The sequence below is a fragment of the Muscardinus avellanarius genome (assembly GCF_963383645.1).
Source record: "Muscardinus avellanarius genome assembly, chromosome: 13".
Taxonomy (NCBI): domain Eukaryota; kingdom Metazoa; phylum Chordata; class Mammalia; order Rodentia; family Gliridae; genus Muscardinus; species Muscardinus avellanarius.
The window spans coordinates 37,227,933-37,242,947 of NC_137799.1; the positions used below are offsets into that span (position 1 = coordinate 37,227,933).

At 48.2% G+C, this 15,015-nt stretch overlaps 1 protein-coding gene across 1 annotated transcript in view; it reads right to left on the reverse strand.

Moving 5' to 3' along the window:
* Positions 1-15,015, reverse strand: part of CCDC180 (coiled-coil domain containing 180) — a gene marked incomplete at both ends in the record, with an annotated part of 55,789 nt that overhangs the window by 15,993 nt on the left and 24,781 nt on the right. Inside the window, 9 exons of the mRNA XM_080708926.1 lie at positions 215-463; positions 777-949; positions 2,934-3,053; positions 5,193-5,291; positions 6,907-7,023; positions 7,195-7,339; positions 9,576-9,722; positions 10,511-10,691; positions 12,264-12,439. Of these exons, the coding sequence (XP_080565052.1) occupies positions 215-463; positions 777-949; positions 2,934-3,053; positions 5,193-5,291; positions 6,907-7,023; positions 7,195-7,339; positions 9,576-9,722; positions 10,511-10,691; positions 12,264-12,439 (1,407 nt within the window). The remainder of the gene's footprint in view (positions 1-214; positions 464-776; positions 950-2,933; positions 3,054-5,192; positions 5,292-6,906; positions 7,024-7,194; positions 7,340-9,575; positions 9,723-10,510; positions 10,692-12,263; positions 12,440-15,015) is intronic.

Here is a 15,015-nt window from a genome sequence, read left to right on the forward strand (position 1 = left end):
GAGCTCTGTCTTTCCACAGGAAGAACTCACCTGACCAAAGGCAGCGTCAGGGCAGCTCCTACCATGCTGGGTTGCACAGAGCCCTAGCATGAGCTCAGGTGGATGTTCCCAGATCAGAGCTGGGGGGGGGGGGGACGGTGGGATCATCTCTGGCCTTTGTCTGGGGCAGATTGGGGATCTGGGAAGGGGAGATCTAGGCAGCCTTGTGTCCTACCTCCCTGCCGACGTGGCACTGGGGCTGGGCAAAGCCTTCTTCATAGAGTTTTCTCCCTGGTACCGATGTCGCTTCAAGACTTTGGATGACAAGTGTCCGGGACAAGAACAGAGGGCAAGATGTAAGGATGGGCTGCAGTCCCCACCAGCTTCCCCACCGTCATCTTCCCAGAGACCTGCAGCCTGTCTGCTTCTACCTGTGTGCGACCGATCCCTTTCACAGTGGTGCCCTGATTTTAGGCTGGGAAAACTGAAAACAAAGGAAAGGTTGTGAGCTCTTCCCCAGTCAGTGACCATGGGTGATCCCGAGGACAGCTCAGACCCAGCCCTGGGCACAGTCTCAGTCAGTCCTTGACACCAGGTGTGCAGATCCTATCTTGAGCTCCAAATTCAGATGAGGAGGTAAGGCTCTAAGAGAGGAAGGGTAAGGCTCTAAGAAGGGAAGCCCCTTGCCTGAGGTCCCAGGCTCCCTGGAGTGGGCTTCCATGGGTCCCCCCAGTGTGCAGGACCCCAAAGCCAGCCCCTGTATGTTTGGGGCCACAGGCCATGGCTGCAGCACTCACTACAGGATCTTCTTGACCACTTGCACGGCAGGGTCTTCAATCATGGACTTCCCCATGCGGCTCGGCTGTGCAAAAGACTCAGGGGTGACCATGTCCACCTTGGTCTCCTCCTCCGGGGCCTCTGAAGACACCTGAATGTCACTCTCCACCTCCATGTCAGTCAGGATGGTGTCCTGTGGGCCAGAGAGAAGGACCAGGTATATGGGCATCAGTCCCGGGGGCTGGAAGGATGAGGGAGGGGCTTGGCCATGGGGTGGCTGGAGGAGAGCTGCCCAGCCTCTTGGAGCCTCTGATTTCTACAAAATAGCAGTGGTCAGCTAGGTGTGGTGGTGCATGCTTGTAATCCCAGTACTTGTGAGGCTGATCCTGTGAGGATCACAGGTTTGTGGCTAGCCTGAGCTACTTAGTGAGGCCCTCTGCAATTTAGTGAGACCTTGTTTCAAAATAAGGAATAAAAAATGTGGCTGGGGGTATAGGTTGGAGATAGAATGCCCCTGGGTTTGATCCCCAGTACCATAAAATAAAATAAAATAAAATAAAATAAAATAAGAAGGGCGTAGTGGTGCACGCTTGTAATGCCAGAACTTGGGAGGCTGACAGGAGGATCACGCAGGTCCCAAACCAGCCTCAGCTACTTAGTGAGGCTCTCAGCAAGTTAGTGAGACCCTGTTTCCAAATAAAATATAAATTAGGTCTGAAAGCATATCCCAGAGGTAGAAACGCCCCTGGGTTCCATCTCCAGTATCACAAAAATATTAAAAATAAAATAAATGAAATAAAATGGCAGTGGTCCTATCCCCCTTGGGGGGTGGTCCATTCATTCATTCACTTACTCATTCATGCCTTTAGAAATGCTTTCTGAGCGCCTGCTCTCCACGAGGTTCTGTTTGTCCTGGGGACACAGAGTGCAGAGGCCACAGGGGTCCTGGTCTCATGGGGCTTACAGTCCAGGCAGAGGAGACAGACATTGACTGTACACTTATGTAAATGCTTGGCCAAAATTGGGACCAGTGCCATAAAGGAAAAGTTCCATCATCTTCCACAGAATGAGACCTGCAAGGCTAACCCTGAGGTGCCCAGGCAGTGTTTTTGATCAAAGGATGAGGGGATGAACGAGGACATGGCTGCCAGTGGCCAACTCCCCCAGCAGGACCTCAGAATAAGGCAGAAAGGGTGCCCGTGGTGAACGTGTAGTTCTACTGCTCCCTGTTTTATTCTGAGTCTCATCTCTTGTTGGCCTCTTGGAGGAAGAAAGGACCCAGATGTCTTGCCAGATGTGAAAGGAGAGGCAGATGCATGGTTAGAATGGGTGCGTGGTGGGGCAAGCCTGCCCACAGAAGGAAGGGTGGCCGAGCTGGGCAGTGCCAGCGAGCCTACGGCGCTCCGCTCTCTGCCCCTCCCCTGGGGGTGGGCAAAGCCCCATGAGAGGTGTGCAGGCCGGGGCGAAGGAGAAGATGAAGATGCTTGCAGTCCCTGGCACACAGCCCCCCACTGGAGACGTCACCACATGCCCCGCGGCTTGTGGAAGAGGACCAGGAGAACCCACGCCCACACCAGGGTGGGGGGAGGAAGCTTGGGGTAGGGCATCTAGGCTGGGCAAGGAGGACAGAGCAGCCATGGGCAACGGACCACATCGGTCGCTGCGTGTGTGTACTTATAGGGTGTGGACTTGACTCTGAGGGCAGGGGACTGGCACACTGGAGCGGCCTTTTCTGGTGTTGGTCTACCTGCAGGTCAGGGGATGGGTGAGAGAGGATGGGAGAGGACCTGGGTGGCCAGATGGGCAAGAGACAGGGGCTTGGATGAGTGAGATGGGGTGGGGTGGGATGGAGAAGCTGGTGGCTGCTCATGGGTGCAGGTGGGAAGGAGGAAGCTGAGATGGGGAGAGGGCTGGCCTGAGAGCCTGTGCATAGACGGCCTTGAGGACCCTGGTGAAGGCCAGGTGGTGAGGAGTCTCCTAAGAGCTGAATGCCAGGAAGTGGCTCATTTGAGATCTGAACTCAGTTCTAATGCCACAGCATCCCAGGAAGCCTGATGCCCAGCAGAGGCCTGGGAGCCTCCTCTTGCCTTTGGCTCTGCTGGGGCCTGCGGGTATCTCGGTTGCTCAGACAACAGCTCCACTCCCTGCCTTTGTGGCTGCCCCATCCCTTTCCTTACCGTATAGACCTCTTGAGACAGGGAAAACACGTCCAGGCTGCAGTTGAGGTACTTAATCCTCTGGCTCAGTTTTTCTTTCCAACTTCTGACAAAGCCCAGGAGTTCTTCTGTGGTCACTGTCTAGCGGGAACATGAAGGAGGCAGTCTGCAGAAGGCAGGCAGGTCCTGCCAGTATGGCAAGATGGGGTGGGCTGCTGAGGACACTCTTAGATGAAGCCCCGCCCCTTGCAGGAGAGCCCATGGGAGTGGGAGCGCTGAGCTGGGCCTCTCAGGTGGCTGTATGAAGCAGCTGATCCTTCATTGATGGGGCATGGAGAGTACTATCCCTGGTTCAGTTCTGGACAAGAGACTTAAACGTGCTTGATTCAGTCTCCACATCTATAAGACAGGGACATTGAACATTTCCTGGGCTCTCCTTTGGCTTTAACATTCTATGTTAAGAGGGAAACCTTTGGTCCAGGTGGCAAGGTGCCCAGAGGGCGGGCTGACCATCCCCATGGCAATATCTAACAGCCCCCTTCCTTGGAGCAGCACCCCAGAGGTACATGGGGATGAGCCTTTAACCACCTTCACCCTCATCATGCATCCGAGGCTTCTTTACTGTCTCCTTCCTTAATCACTGCTCTGCAGACTGGAAACCAGTCTCCTCCAACACACCAAAGTCATGCTCTCTCCACTTGGCCAGGAGCTCAGGCAAGAGAGCAAGAGACGGACTGTGAGACTATGTGGTCCTATTCCCTAGGCAGAGCTTGCTCTAAAGGGCCAGTGGAAGGGCTGCCGCAGATCACCCAGTTTTCACTGCTCCCCAGCAGATGGCGCCCAGGTTAAGTCATGGGCAAATCTCAGGAAGGACCTTTCCTCTGCACAATCATGCTGCTGTGCAAGTAAACTTGGTGCATGTGTAGAAACGTGCATGGGTATATGTAACAGGGTTGAGAGTGTCTCTGTAGAAAACAAGCATAGAGGGACATTTGTTCTGCACTCTATGCTCTGTAGATGTTTGAGCTTTCTCAAGAATCATGCATTATTATATAAGAATGGGAGAGAGAGAGTGAGAGAGTGAGAGAGAGAGAGAGAGAGAGAGAGAGAGAGAGAGAGAGAGAGAGAGTCCTCTAAGTCCTAATAACAATAGAACCCAGACTTCAGGTCACTGAGATGAAAGAGAAGAGGTGGAGGTGGAGAAGGGTGAAGAGGCAGCCTCCCACTCAAGACCTTCAGGCTGGGACCTCTGGTTCTGGGGCACCTGGTGGGGCTGGTGGTTGCTTGTGTGGCCAGGGCATGTGCATAACAGGATAGAGACATGCACTTGTGGAAGAAAAATTAGCACAGGCATTCAGAGATGAGACCTGCTGATCAGGGACCCAAGACACTTAGAACCACAGTCCTGCCAAACTTGGCTCCATTTCTGGCTTTGCATGGCTTAGACATAGAGAAGCAGTTTATGTGCTGTGACCAAAGGAAGAAAGTGAAACATCAAACAAAAAGTGGCTGTTGGAGTAAAATGTGGTGGTGCGCACCTGTAATCCTAGCACTTGGGAGACTGAGACGGGGAAGATTGCAAGTTCAAGGCCAGCTTGGACAACTTAGCAAGACCCTATCTCAAAATTTAAACAAATACAAATAAAAAGGACTGGGGAGCTGGGTGTGGTGGAGCACGCCTATAAATCCAGTACTTGGGAGGCTGAGACAGGAAGATCACAGGTTTGAGGCCAGCCTCAGCAACTTAGCAAGACCCTGTTTCTAAGTAAAAAAATAAAAAAAGAACTGGGGGTGTAGCTCAGAAGCAGAATACCCCTGGGTTCAACTTCCAGTACCAAAAATAATTAAGTGAATGAATAAATAAAAATGGCTGGGGATATAGCTCAGTGGTAGAACACCCTTGGCTTTAATCCCTAGTTCCACACATAAAAAAAGTAGTTGTTGAGAGAGGCTTCCTACTGTCACTCATTCAGGCTTGAGCACTCAGTCCAAAGAAGACACTTGGTGACATCACAGGGGGAAGGTGAGGTCTGAGATCAGACATGGCCCCTGCCCTCATGGATCCATGCATACTGGCCTGGGGTTGGGGAGGGGATTCTGGCTGATTTCTCTTCAGTTCCTTTCTTTATTCCATCAAGTAAAACAAGTAGGAAGGCTCAGGACACCACACCCCCACATGTACTGGCAAAATTCTATACCCAAATGGACATTTATCTAAAGTTTGTGGCTTTAGCAGTACATATCTTGACTATTCAGACACAGGCTCGCGTGAACACTCACTGTCTTCTCTCCCTTTGGGTCTCGACAAGTTTCTATCTTGTGTTGAAGCTGTTCCAGAGAAGAATTTAATCCATCTGTTTGCAAATTGGATTTTGCCACCTAGAAAACCAAAAATCCCGAGATTTAGTTTCTAGAATCCAAATTGTGTTTGGGAAAATGTTCAGTAAAAGATAAGATCTGAGAAATTAAGCACTGAAAAAAATTAAGTTGGGAAAAATATGCACAACTCTACTGAAAAGTAGGTCAGTACAAATTCAAAAGATTTTATTTTTCTATCAAAGAGGTAAGGCTTAAATGAAACTGGTACCCTAGAGAGTGCTCATGGCTGTAAAAACAAGCAGAAAGCAGAACGAGCCTTGGGAGGTTCATGCTCTTGGCCCAGGGTCCCAGCTCCCAGGAAGCATACAAGGATGCGGCAGAACATCCGGGCAAGTGCATCTGTCACGGCACTGAGCCTCCGGACAAGTTGGGAACTCCACCCAGTGTCCCTCCAAAAGGAATACACAAGGAGAAATGGCAGCACAGCCACAAGGGGAAGCCATCTAAAAGGGTGATTCTGAAGCATCTTTAAGGACTATACAGCTTCTACAATTGTGTGACTAACAAGAGGCCATTTTGGGTATATCCCCATCTTCTCACATACAGAAGGAATCTTAACTAAATTGACATCTTAAACAGGAGCTGTGATTATGAGGTAGAATAATGGATTATCTCCTTTGTGCATTTGTTCCCTATTTTCAATATTGTATATGATGAAAATACATTTTCTTTATGATACTTATAATTAAGAAATATAATCCCCGTACACTGTGATCCACCCCAGTTACCAGCTCTGGAAAGGAATCTGTACCCACACTGGCTGGAGGATCCTTAGGAACATGCCCCTTAAGCAAGGTGGGTGCCATGCCCTTGCCCCTGCTCCCTAAAGCTGCCCCTCCTCCTCCTTCTGGAATGGAGATCTTCACTAAAGTCCGGGAGGACTCACTGTGCACCAGGGGCCATGAGCGTGCAGACATTAGCTCATTTATTGGTGCCACCATCTTCCCACTTGCTTGTATGACTCCCATTTCACAGGTGTGTGAGTGAAGTGCTGCCTGGGGTGACAGAGGCAGGTAGCTGGGGCTGAGTCCCATTTCAGAGTCCAAGACATCAGCATTCTTTTACTGGACTGTGCCTGCCATTCCCAGGAAGTAGGTCCATACACACTCCTCATCGCAGGAGGTTATAGCCCCGATGGCTCCTCAGACACTGGTCCCTGAGTGGCACGCTGACACAGGTGTCTGGCCCAGGCCCTTCAGGTACAGTGCACACGAGTCCTGCCTATTTCACTGCCTCTCAGTTCTGGAATCGGAACATGATCCTGCTGACACCTGGTCCATGCTGCTATTTTCTTGGCCTTGGTCTCCTAGCCCTGCCTCACTCCTGCTTACTGCCAGCTTTGTGCTGCCAGGTGGCCCTCCTCAGATGCATTCCTGAGCACCTGGCCCTACCTCACCCTCCCTGCCCCCCACTATCTAACAAAGAACCTGCTGACCTGGCCCTCCAGCTTCAGCTCCCCCCTTGCTCTCGCTCTCATTCTGGCTGCTCTTGGCACCAGCACCCCAGGATTTTCCCATCATTTCTCTAGGACATTCTGCTCCTAGCAGCACCTGGACCATTCCTGGTGTGCAAGTGTGTGAGATTGGTCCCTCTCCCTGAAATAAATCTGTCCTACCTGGCACTTGATGTTCACCTGCAGGTTTGTCATCAATCGCTGGATTTTCTCTATGAAAATAAGGTCCACAGACAGGTTGTGGAATTTACTATCAAATTTGTTGATGATATCATTGGCCTATAGAGAAAGATAAAAATAAAGCAGAAGGCTTAGTCTGGACCTTTGGGCTCTGGAGGGGGAGCTGGCTCCATTATTGCTTAGACAAGCTCATGGTTCGTCCTTCGGAGGCAACGACCTGTGACAGGCTGATCTGGGGGCCTGTTTGGAGTGTGGGAAGGGCTCCCCCACCTGGTCCAGGTACTCATTCTCCATCTTCTCCATATTGATCATGATTAAACTTTCAACAAACTCTATCCGGGCAGCTTCCTTCTCCAGCCGATGGCACAGTGAATCAATTTCTTCTGGGGAAAAGTTGCCTCCTTCTGAAAACAACCTGATAATGATTGGAGAAAAAAAGCCACCCATCAGACCTGAAAGTTCCCACCCATCCCAACTTTTGCACTAGGCTTTAGATCCAGGGAACTAGAACAATCGGTGCAGGCAGTGCATGCACAGGAGCGGGCACCAGACACTGAGGGAGGGTGTGGGATTTTCATTTTTGTCAAGTTTCCCAGACTGCAGACCCTGACAGACTCAACCAAAACTAATAAAATGCTGGGTTACTTCAAAGTAAAAATGGTTTCCCAGGAGCTGCATAAAGATAAGAATTCTCAGAGTCCCCAGATGAAATAAAAGTGGAATGAAACCTCCCTGTGGATGCAGGCGGGCATCCAGGCTAGACTGTGCCTGGAGTCTTGGGTCTGAGCCTCTATGACTGCACAGGCGTGTGGGGTGTGTATGGTGGGGGGAGCACAGAGCCAGATGCTAAGAATGATACTGTCAGTATGAGGCTGAGAGAGAAAGGAACAGGTATCAGGGCACTGTCTCGTCTAGATCTGAAGAAAGGGAGAAAGATCTCTCCCCTGAGGGTTTGCAACTACAAATGTGTGTGTGTGTGTGTGTGTGTGTGTGTGTGTGTGTGTGTGTTGTGTGTTTGAACCCAGGGACATTCTACCTCTGACCCACACCCCTTAGCCCTTTTATTTTTTATTTGGAAACAGGGCCTTGCTAAATTGCTGAGGTTGGCCTTGAACCTGTGATCCTCCTGTCTCAGCCTCCAGTTCCTTTCTCAGTACTAGGATTACAGGTGTACACCACCACACCCAGCTCACATATTTACCAACTGAGTTTATGTTCTCTGAAATGTTCCAAAACACCATAAGCAGAAAATTTTAACTGCTCCTAAATTAATAAAGCCCCCACCTGTGTAGTAGAGACAGATACGAATTCTTTATAAATACCACCAGAATCCAGGCTGCAAAGAATGTCACAGATAAAATCCCAAGGAAAATAAGTGACTCATAGTCAAAAACATTACAAAGAAACAAGATACTATGAACAAGAACCAGGAAGACAACAGAGAACAGAAAGAGACTCCCCACAAAGACCTCAGATGTTAGAATTATTATATGCAAATTAAAAAATAAGTGTAAGATATTTAAAGAAATAAAAGAGAAGCTTGAGGATTATGAGCAGGGGCAGCCAGTTTTGAAAAAAGAATAAAAATAACTAGAAATGAAAGCTATGGTAATTAAAATTAAAGGCTCAATGAACAGACTTATCAGGGGATTAAACATAGTTACAAGGGGGTCAGTGACCAGGAAGGACAGTAAAAAGAAATCAGCTGGTGGAAAGAGGAACTCTTTTACACTGTTGATGGGAGTGCAAACTAGTTCAGCTGCTATGGAGATCAGTGTGGAGATTCCTTAGAAAACTGGGAATGGATCCACCATATGATCCAACTCTACCACTCCTGGGTGTTTTTCCAAAGAGGTTGAAATCAGAGAACTACAGTAACATACATATATATATATACATATATACATACATGCATACATATATGTGTGTGTGTGTATATATATATATATACCTATGTTCATAGCAGCACAATTCATAATAGCCAAAATATGGAACCAACCCAGGTCTCCATCAACAGATGAATGGATTGCAAAACTATGGGAAAAAATCACACAGTGGAATTCTATTCAGCTATAAAGAAGAATAAAATCATGGCATTCACAAGAAGATGGAAAGATCTGGAGAACATTATGTTAAGTGAGACCATCCAAGCACAGAAAGAGAAGGGACATATGTTTTCTCTAATATGCCCAAACAAGGGAGCATTGGGGATAACGGAGGGACTCCAGATAATGGAGGGGAAATCTCAGCAAAGCTAGAATGGAAGGGTAGGAGAGGTTATGTGTGTGCTAAATAGTATACACCAGATGCAGAAGGACAAATACTTCCTGATTCCTCCCCCCATGGGGTGTCTGGAGTAGTCCAATTCCTAGGGACAGAAAGTAAAATGGCTGTCGGCAGGGCCTCAGAAGTGGGGAAAATAAAGAGTTAAATGACAGTTTCTGTCTGTGAAGAAGGGATGTTCTAGAGAAGTCTGGTGGTGGCGGTAGTGCAGCAGTGTACGTAATGGCACTGCACTGTACCAATAAAAATGGTTAAAAGGTAATTTTCAGTTATGCGTAATTTGGCACAGTGAAAAGTTAAGGAGAAAGGAGACTGCCTTCCCACAGAGAAGGTACGGCGGCCAGCAGAGGCCGGACGCCAGCTCCCACCTGCAGTGCTTGATGAACTCGATGTTGCTGTAATGGAGTTTGCCCAGACTCTCCTCCAAGTACTGCCTGAAGCTGCGCAGGGACACCTGGATGACATCCACGTGGCTCAGCAGCTCTCGGTGCAGTGTGCTGCTGAGAATGACCAGCCTGTGGGGCACAGAGGAGGGGCGGGCAGAGACGGTGGCGTCCTGGGCTGGGCATCACACAGCGCCCAGCGTGAGTCACCAGATCCACTACCCGGCTTCTCTGGGGATGCAGAGGGGCGCTACTAAGAAGTTCAAACTGCCCACGAATATAGGACCCAGGGTGCCACTCGGGATCAGAGGGCATTCCTCCCCTGCCCTTGGCCCCGGCCCCTTCCACCAAACTGGTGAAAGAGCCGCAGACCCTTCAGGACCCTTGTCCTCCAGCAGATGCTGTCTGGCCCCCAGCAATGTGACTCCTCCATCCATGCTCCTCAGAAGACCACCCTACAAGTGTCCTCTTTCTAGCTAAGTCCGTCAGCTGTGCTATTGTGCCCAATGGCTGTGCAGACACTTGCCAGGGTCCTTCTGGGACCTGACTGAGGTCTCCATCCCACATCCCTGAGTGGCCTCCCCAGCATCCCTCTCTCTGCCCAGAGCTTGCCCTTACCCTGAGCTTGGCTCATGCTCCTTTTCTGAAAAACTCAACCCCTGCCACCTTCCTCCATCCCAGGCCAAGCTGCCTGCTGCAGGGAGCCCTTCTTGACTCCCTGAAGGGGGTATGGTCTTCCCTGCCATTGGCATTTCAGGGCACAACCTCTGCACCCTTGCACACTCTGTGTATGCACCCTCTCTCTCCCTGGCTACTCACACCCCCATGCCAGATGTTGCCTAGAGGTCGACTGACAGGTGAGGAGTTTAGCCCCTCCCGCTCCTGCCCCACGGCTGGGAGGGATACTCTTGGCCCCTTACTTTTGGCTCTTGGTGGCGTTCAAAAAGATGTGCTCCATGTCGAAGATCTTGCGACGGAAGTTTTTGCTCCTCGTGTTTTGCTCTTCCTGGAACTGGCAGAACATGAGCCGCTCCTTCTTCAGGGTCTCGATCACGCCGGCACAGTGGCTGTCCAGGCGCTCTTGGTGAAGCAGGAGCTCGGCTGCAAAAGGATGAAGAGAGCTGGGACCTGACTCGCCTCTGCACTTTCCTTTCTCGGAACACTGCCCACACACTGCCTCTCAGGCCAGCTGCAGCTCAGGAGCACCTGCGTGGAGGTCCTTTGCCCTGCCCTGGCTGCCCTCACCAGAAATCAATAGGAGCTCTCCCCAGGATTTCTCATCAGAGAGGGGGCTGCTGGGCTGTGAGCCCTGAGCTCCCTGCTGGGGGAGACCCCTGCTTGATGCACAGAGAGAACAATGCTGGGGAAGTGAAGAGTCAGAGGAGCAGCCTGGGAGCAGGCAGGGTGGGTGGGGAGGGCTGGGATCTAGGTGAGAGTCTGGGGAACAACAAGCACACGGCCAGGCAGCCTGAGCTTGTTCCTTCCCACCCGTGGATACTCATGTCCAGCCTTCTTTCTTGGTGGGAGTAAAAAGGCTCTTTTTACAGGCCCCCCCACAGGCCTCCCTCTGAGGAGAGCCCCCAGATCTCCCTCTGACCCCCTCATCATCTGGAGTACTGGAATTGCTATGCTCTCAGCACTGCCGAAAATGAGTGGTGTGAGGCTGGGATTCGACTCTGTGGCCTGGTTCCTATCCTGTATGTTGGGCCAGAGAGCCAAGGAAGGAGAAGAACCAGCCTTCAGGAAGCTTTGACACAGTGCAGTCTTTACTGCTCCTCAATGCATTTAGTGTCTACACTTCCCGGTAAGGGCCAGGAGGTTCCAAACATCAGGCAAGGGTGCCGAGGCTGCAAGTGCTGGGGCTCAAGGCCAGTTGTCTGTTGCACAGCTTTCTCTGCTCCAGGCACTAGGGGGTTGGGTGGGATCCTATGGGACTATCTCCTAGCTCAGGAAGGTTACGATGGAGCTGGGAGTATGATTCAAATGAAAAACCATGAGTGTCATTGAAGGATCCTATTAAAATTATGTCCCCCATTGGTGGAGCCCATCGTCTCAGAGAAAACTGGCAATTCTTTTTTAAGCATGACAAATGATAAGGTAGACAGAATGGCTACCTCTTTGGGAGGCTTTGTCTTGTACCAACTGCTCATAATTCCCCACCATGCCATTTCAGAGGGTTAATTACCACCTCCAACATCCTTTTTTGCAGGTGAGGGAGATGCCAGAGAGGTCAGATGACCTGGCCAGAGTCACACAGCCTGAGAATTTGAGCCTGATCCATGAGCTGTGGGCTTGCCTCTAGAGCATTCGCCATTAAGGTGTGTGTCTAATCTGAAATTCAGGAGCCATACTGGATAACACTCTTCAATTCAGCCTCTAACATCTTAAAAAACAGACATAAAATAAATCTTGAGGAACTGGGAAGCTAGTCAGTAATAAAACTTTTAACTAGCATCATAAGGCCCTAGATTTAATCTCTATTAACGTTAAAAAAATTGAATAAGGATTCTGAGTACTCCCTTTCTCTCCAAACCTGGAGGTTCAGCCCTCATGCACATCATCCATGATGGTATGACAAAATACTAAATGTTGCATGGGGCAAACCAGGGCAGCTATGAACACAGGGCCAGAGGACAGCAGACAGAGGGAAGGGCCTGGGGGCAGGGGCCACACCTGCCCTGACGTTGTGGATGTCCTTCTCAATGTGCTGGATTCTTGGCTGGTGCAGGTAGAGACGCAGCTCCAGCTCTGAATCCAGCTCATCAATCTTGGTGGCCACGATGACCCGGGCATTGAGGGCACATTGGTCAAACCACTTCTCCAGGTGCTCGAAGAAGCCAGCTCGAAGTCTGAGGGAGAGACCAGCAAAGTCAGCCTTGCCAGTAGTCATGGCCAGCAAGAGACCTTTCCATATCGAGACCCCAAGTACTTCCTCTTTCCTCTTCTTCCTCATTTTATTTTCTAACTACATCATATTTCTTTGTTTGTTTGATTGTTTGTTTGGTGGTACTGGGGATGTAATGCAGGGGCCTTCTACCTCCAGGCTACACTCCCAGACCTATTTTATATATTTGTTTGGAAACAGGGTCTCTTAAGCCAGCGAGGCTGGCTTTGAACCTGCGCGATCCTCCTGTCTCTGCCTCCCAAGCGCGGGGATTACAAGTGTGCGCCACCACGCCCGGCTAACTACATCATATTTCATTGTGTGGATGGACCATTATTCTCATTTACCCAGACCACTGCCAAGGGACAGCAGGTGGTTTTAAACCTTTTGTTCTTACAAAGAAGGCTATGATGAATAACCCTGTACACATATCAGGTGAAGAGACATTTTTATGGGATAAATGCCCTGAGCTACAATCGCCAAATCAAAGGTTAAAATACATCTGTGGTTCTTGTAGATATGGCAAAACTGTTTCCATAGGAGAGCACCTTGTATTCCTATCAGCAATGAATTCCTGTTTCTCCACAGCCTCGTAGTGCATTGCTCTACTTTAGAATTTGACTTTTGGGGGCCAAATTTGGACTGAGGATGAGCATATTTTCATGTGTTTAAGACTACTTACTTTATATTTCTGCATACTATCCATTAATGTCTTTTACTCATTTCTCTATTGTGCAGCTGCTCTTTTTTTTAAAAAAATTAATTTCTAGGTGAGGCTCACTGACTTGGATGTGAATTGCAAATATTATTTTCCAGTTTATCATTATTTTCTTTCTAAAATCTATGGGGTCTTTTTGAACTTGCATTAAGATATCAGTTCTCTAAAAGTTGATTCATAGAGTTAGCTGTAACATCATCAACAACCACATCAAAACTCAACAGATATATTCTTATGGAAGTTGAGGAGCTGATTTTGAAATTTATATCAAAATATAAAGGGCTGAGAATAGTGAGGATAATTTTAGAGCAGATTAAAGTTGGAGGACTAATGCTACCAGATATTAATACTTAGCTTAAAGCTATAATCGGGCAGCTTGGGGGTAGTTGTGAAAGGACAGACACAGAGAAACAGAAGCATTGTGGGGCAGGGTGAGAGAGGAGAATCTCAGTAAAGTGTCAGGGTCAGCTGGTTCTTCAGATGAGAAAGAAAAGGATTTGAACTCCAACCTCATACCAGAAACACAAGTAAAAATCCTACATGGGTTATTTATTTATCTAAATGTGGAAGTTTAAAATAATGCTTCTCATTATACCATGGAGAATATTTTCATGACCTTGGGACAAGCAAAAATTTCAGATAGGACATGAAGTAAACTAACTCGAATGAAAAAGCTGACAAATTGGGCCTTACTAAAAATAGAAATTTCTCAGCTGGGCGTGGTGGTGCACGCTTGTAATCCCAGCATTGGGGAGGCTGAGACAGGAGGATCTGGGTTCGTGGCCAGTCTCAGCTATTTAGTGAGGCCCTCTGCAACTTAGACCCTGTTTCAAAATAAAGAATAAAAAATAGGGCAGGGGGTATAGCTTGGAGGTAGAATACCCCTGGGTTCCATGCCCAGTACCACACACACACACACACCAAAAAAAAAATTATATATATATATATATATATATATATATATATATATGAATTTCTGTTTAACAAAGATTCCTTTAAATCTGGGCATGGTGGTATACACTTGTAATCCCAGTACTTGGGAGGCTGAGACATGAGGGTTGACAATTCAACAGCAAGCTAGTGAAACCCTGTTTCCAAATAAGAAATAAAATCAGGCTGGAGGTGTCAGTTAGAGGTAGAATACATCTGGGTTCAAAATCCTCAGTCTTCCTCCCCCCACCAAAAAGAGACCTTTAGAGGTAAAATAGTAAAAAGAGAGAAAAAAAAAAAGAAAGAAAGAAAGAAAAAAGGGCAAGCTCAGAGAGAGGATGAACATATGAACATCTGTCATATATTTCCCTGATGAAAGCCCCACATAGAATGGATAGCAAACTTTCATCTATAATAAGACAATTCACCAGGAAAAAAAATGGAACACAGCTTTTTCTAGGCATTTCACTAAAAAACTACCAAACAACACAAGAATTATGTGAAAAGTGGCACAATGTCATTACTCATCAGAAAAATGCAAATTGAACCAACAATGAGACACTACTAAAACTACCCAAGAATGGCAAAAATAAACACACACACACACACACACACACACACACACACACACACACACACACTATTTACTGGTACTGAGGATTTAGAACAACTGAAACTCTCATATACTGTTGTAAACTGTTAAAAACATTTCTAAAAGCTCTTTGGAGATATCTTTTGGTCATGTCTCCTCAAGATGGCCATGCACATGTTCCATGACTCAATAATTGCACCAAGAAATATATGTAACAGAAATGTACACATGTGTTCACCAAAACATTTGTTCCATGACTCAATAATTGCACCAAGCAATATATGTAACAGAAATGTACACA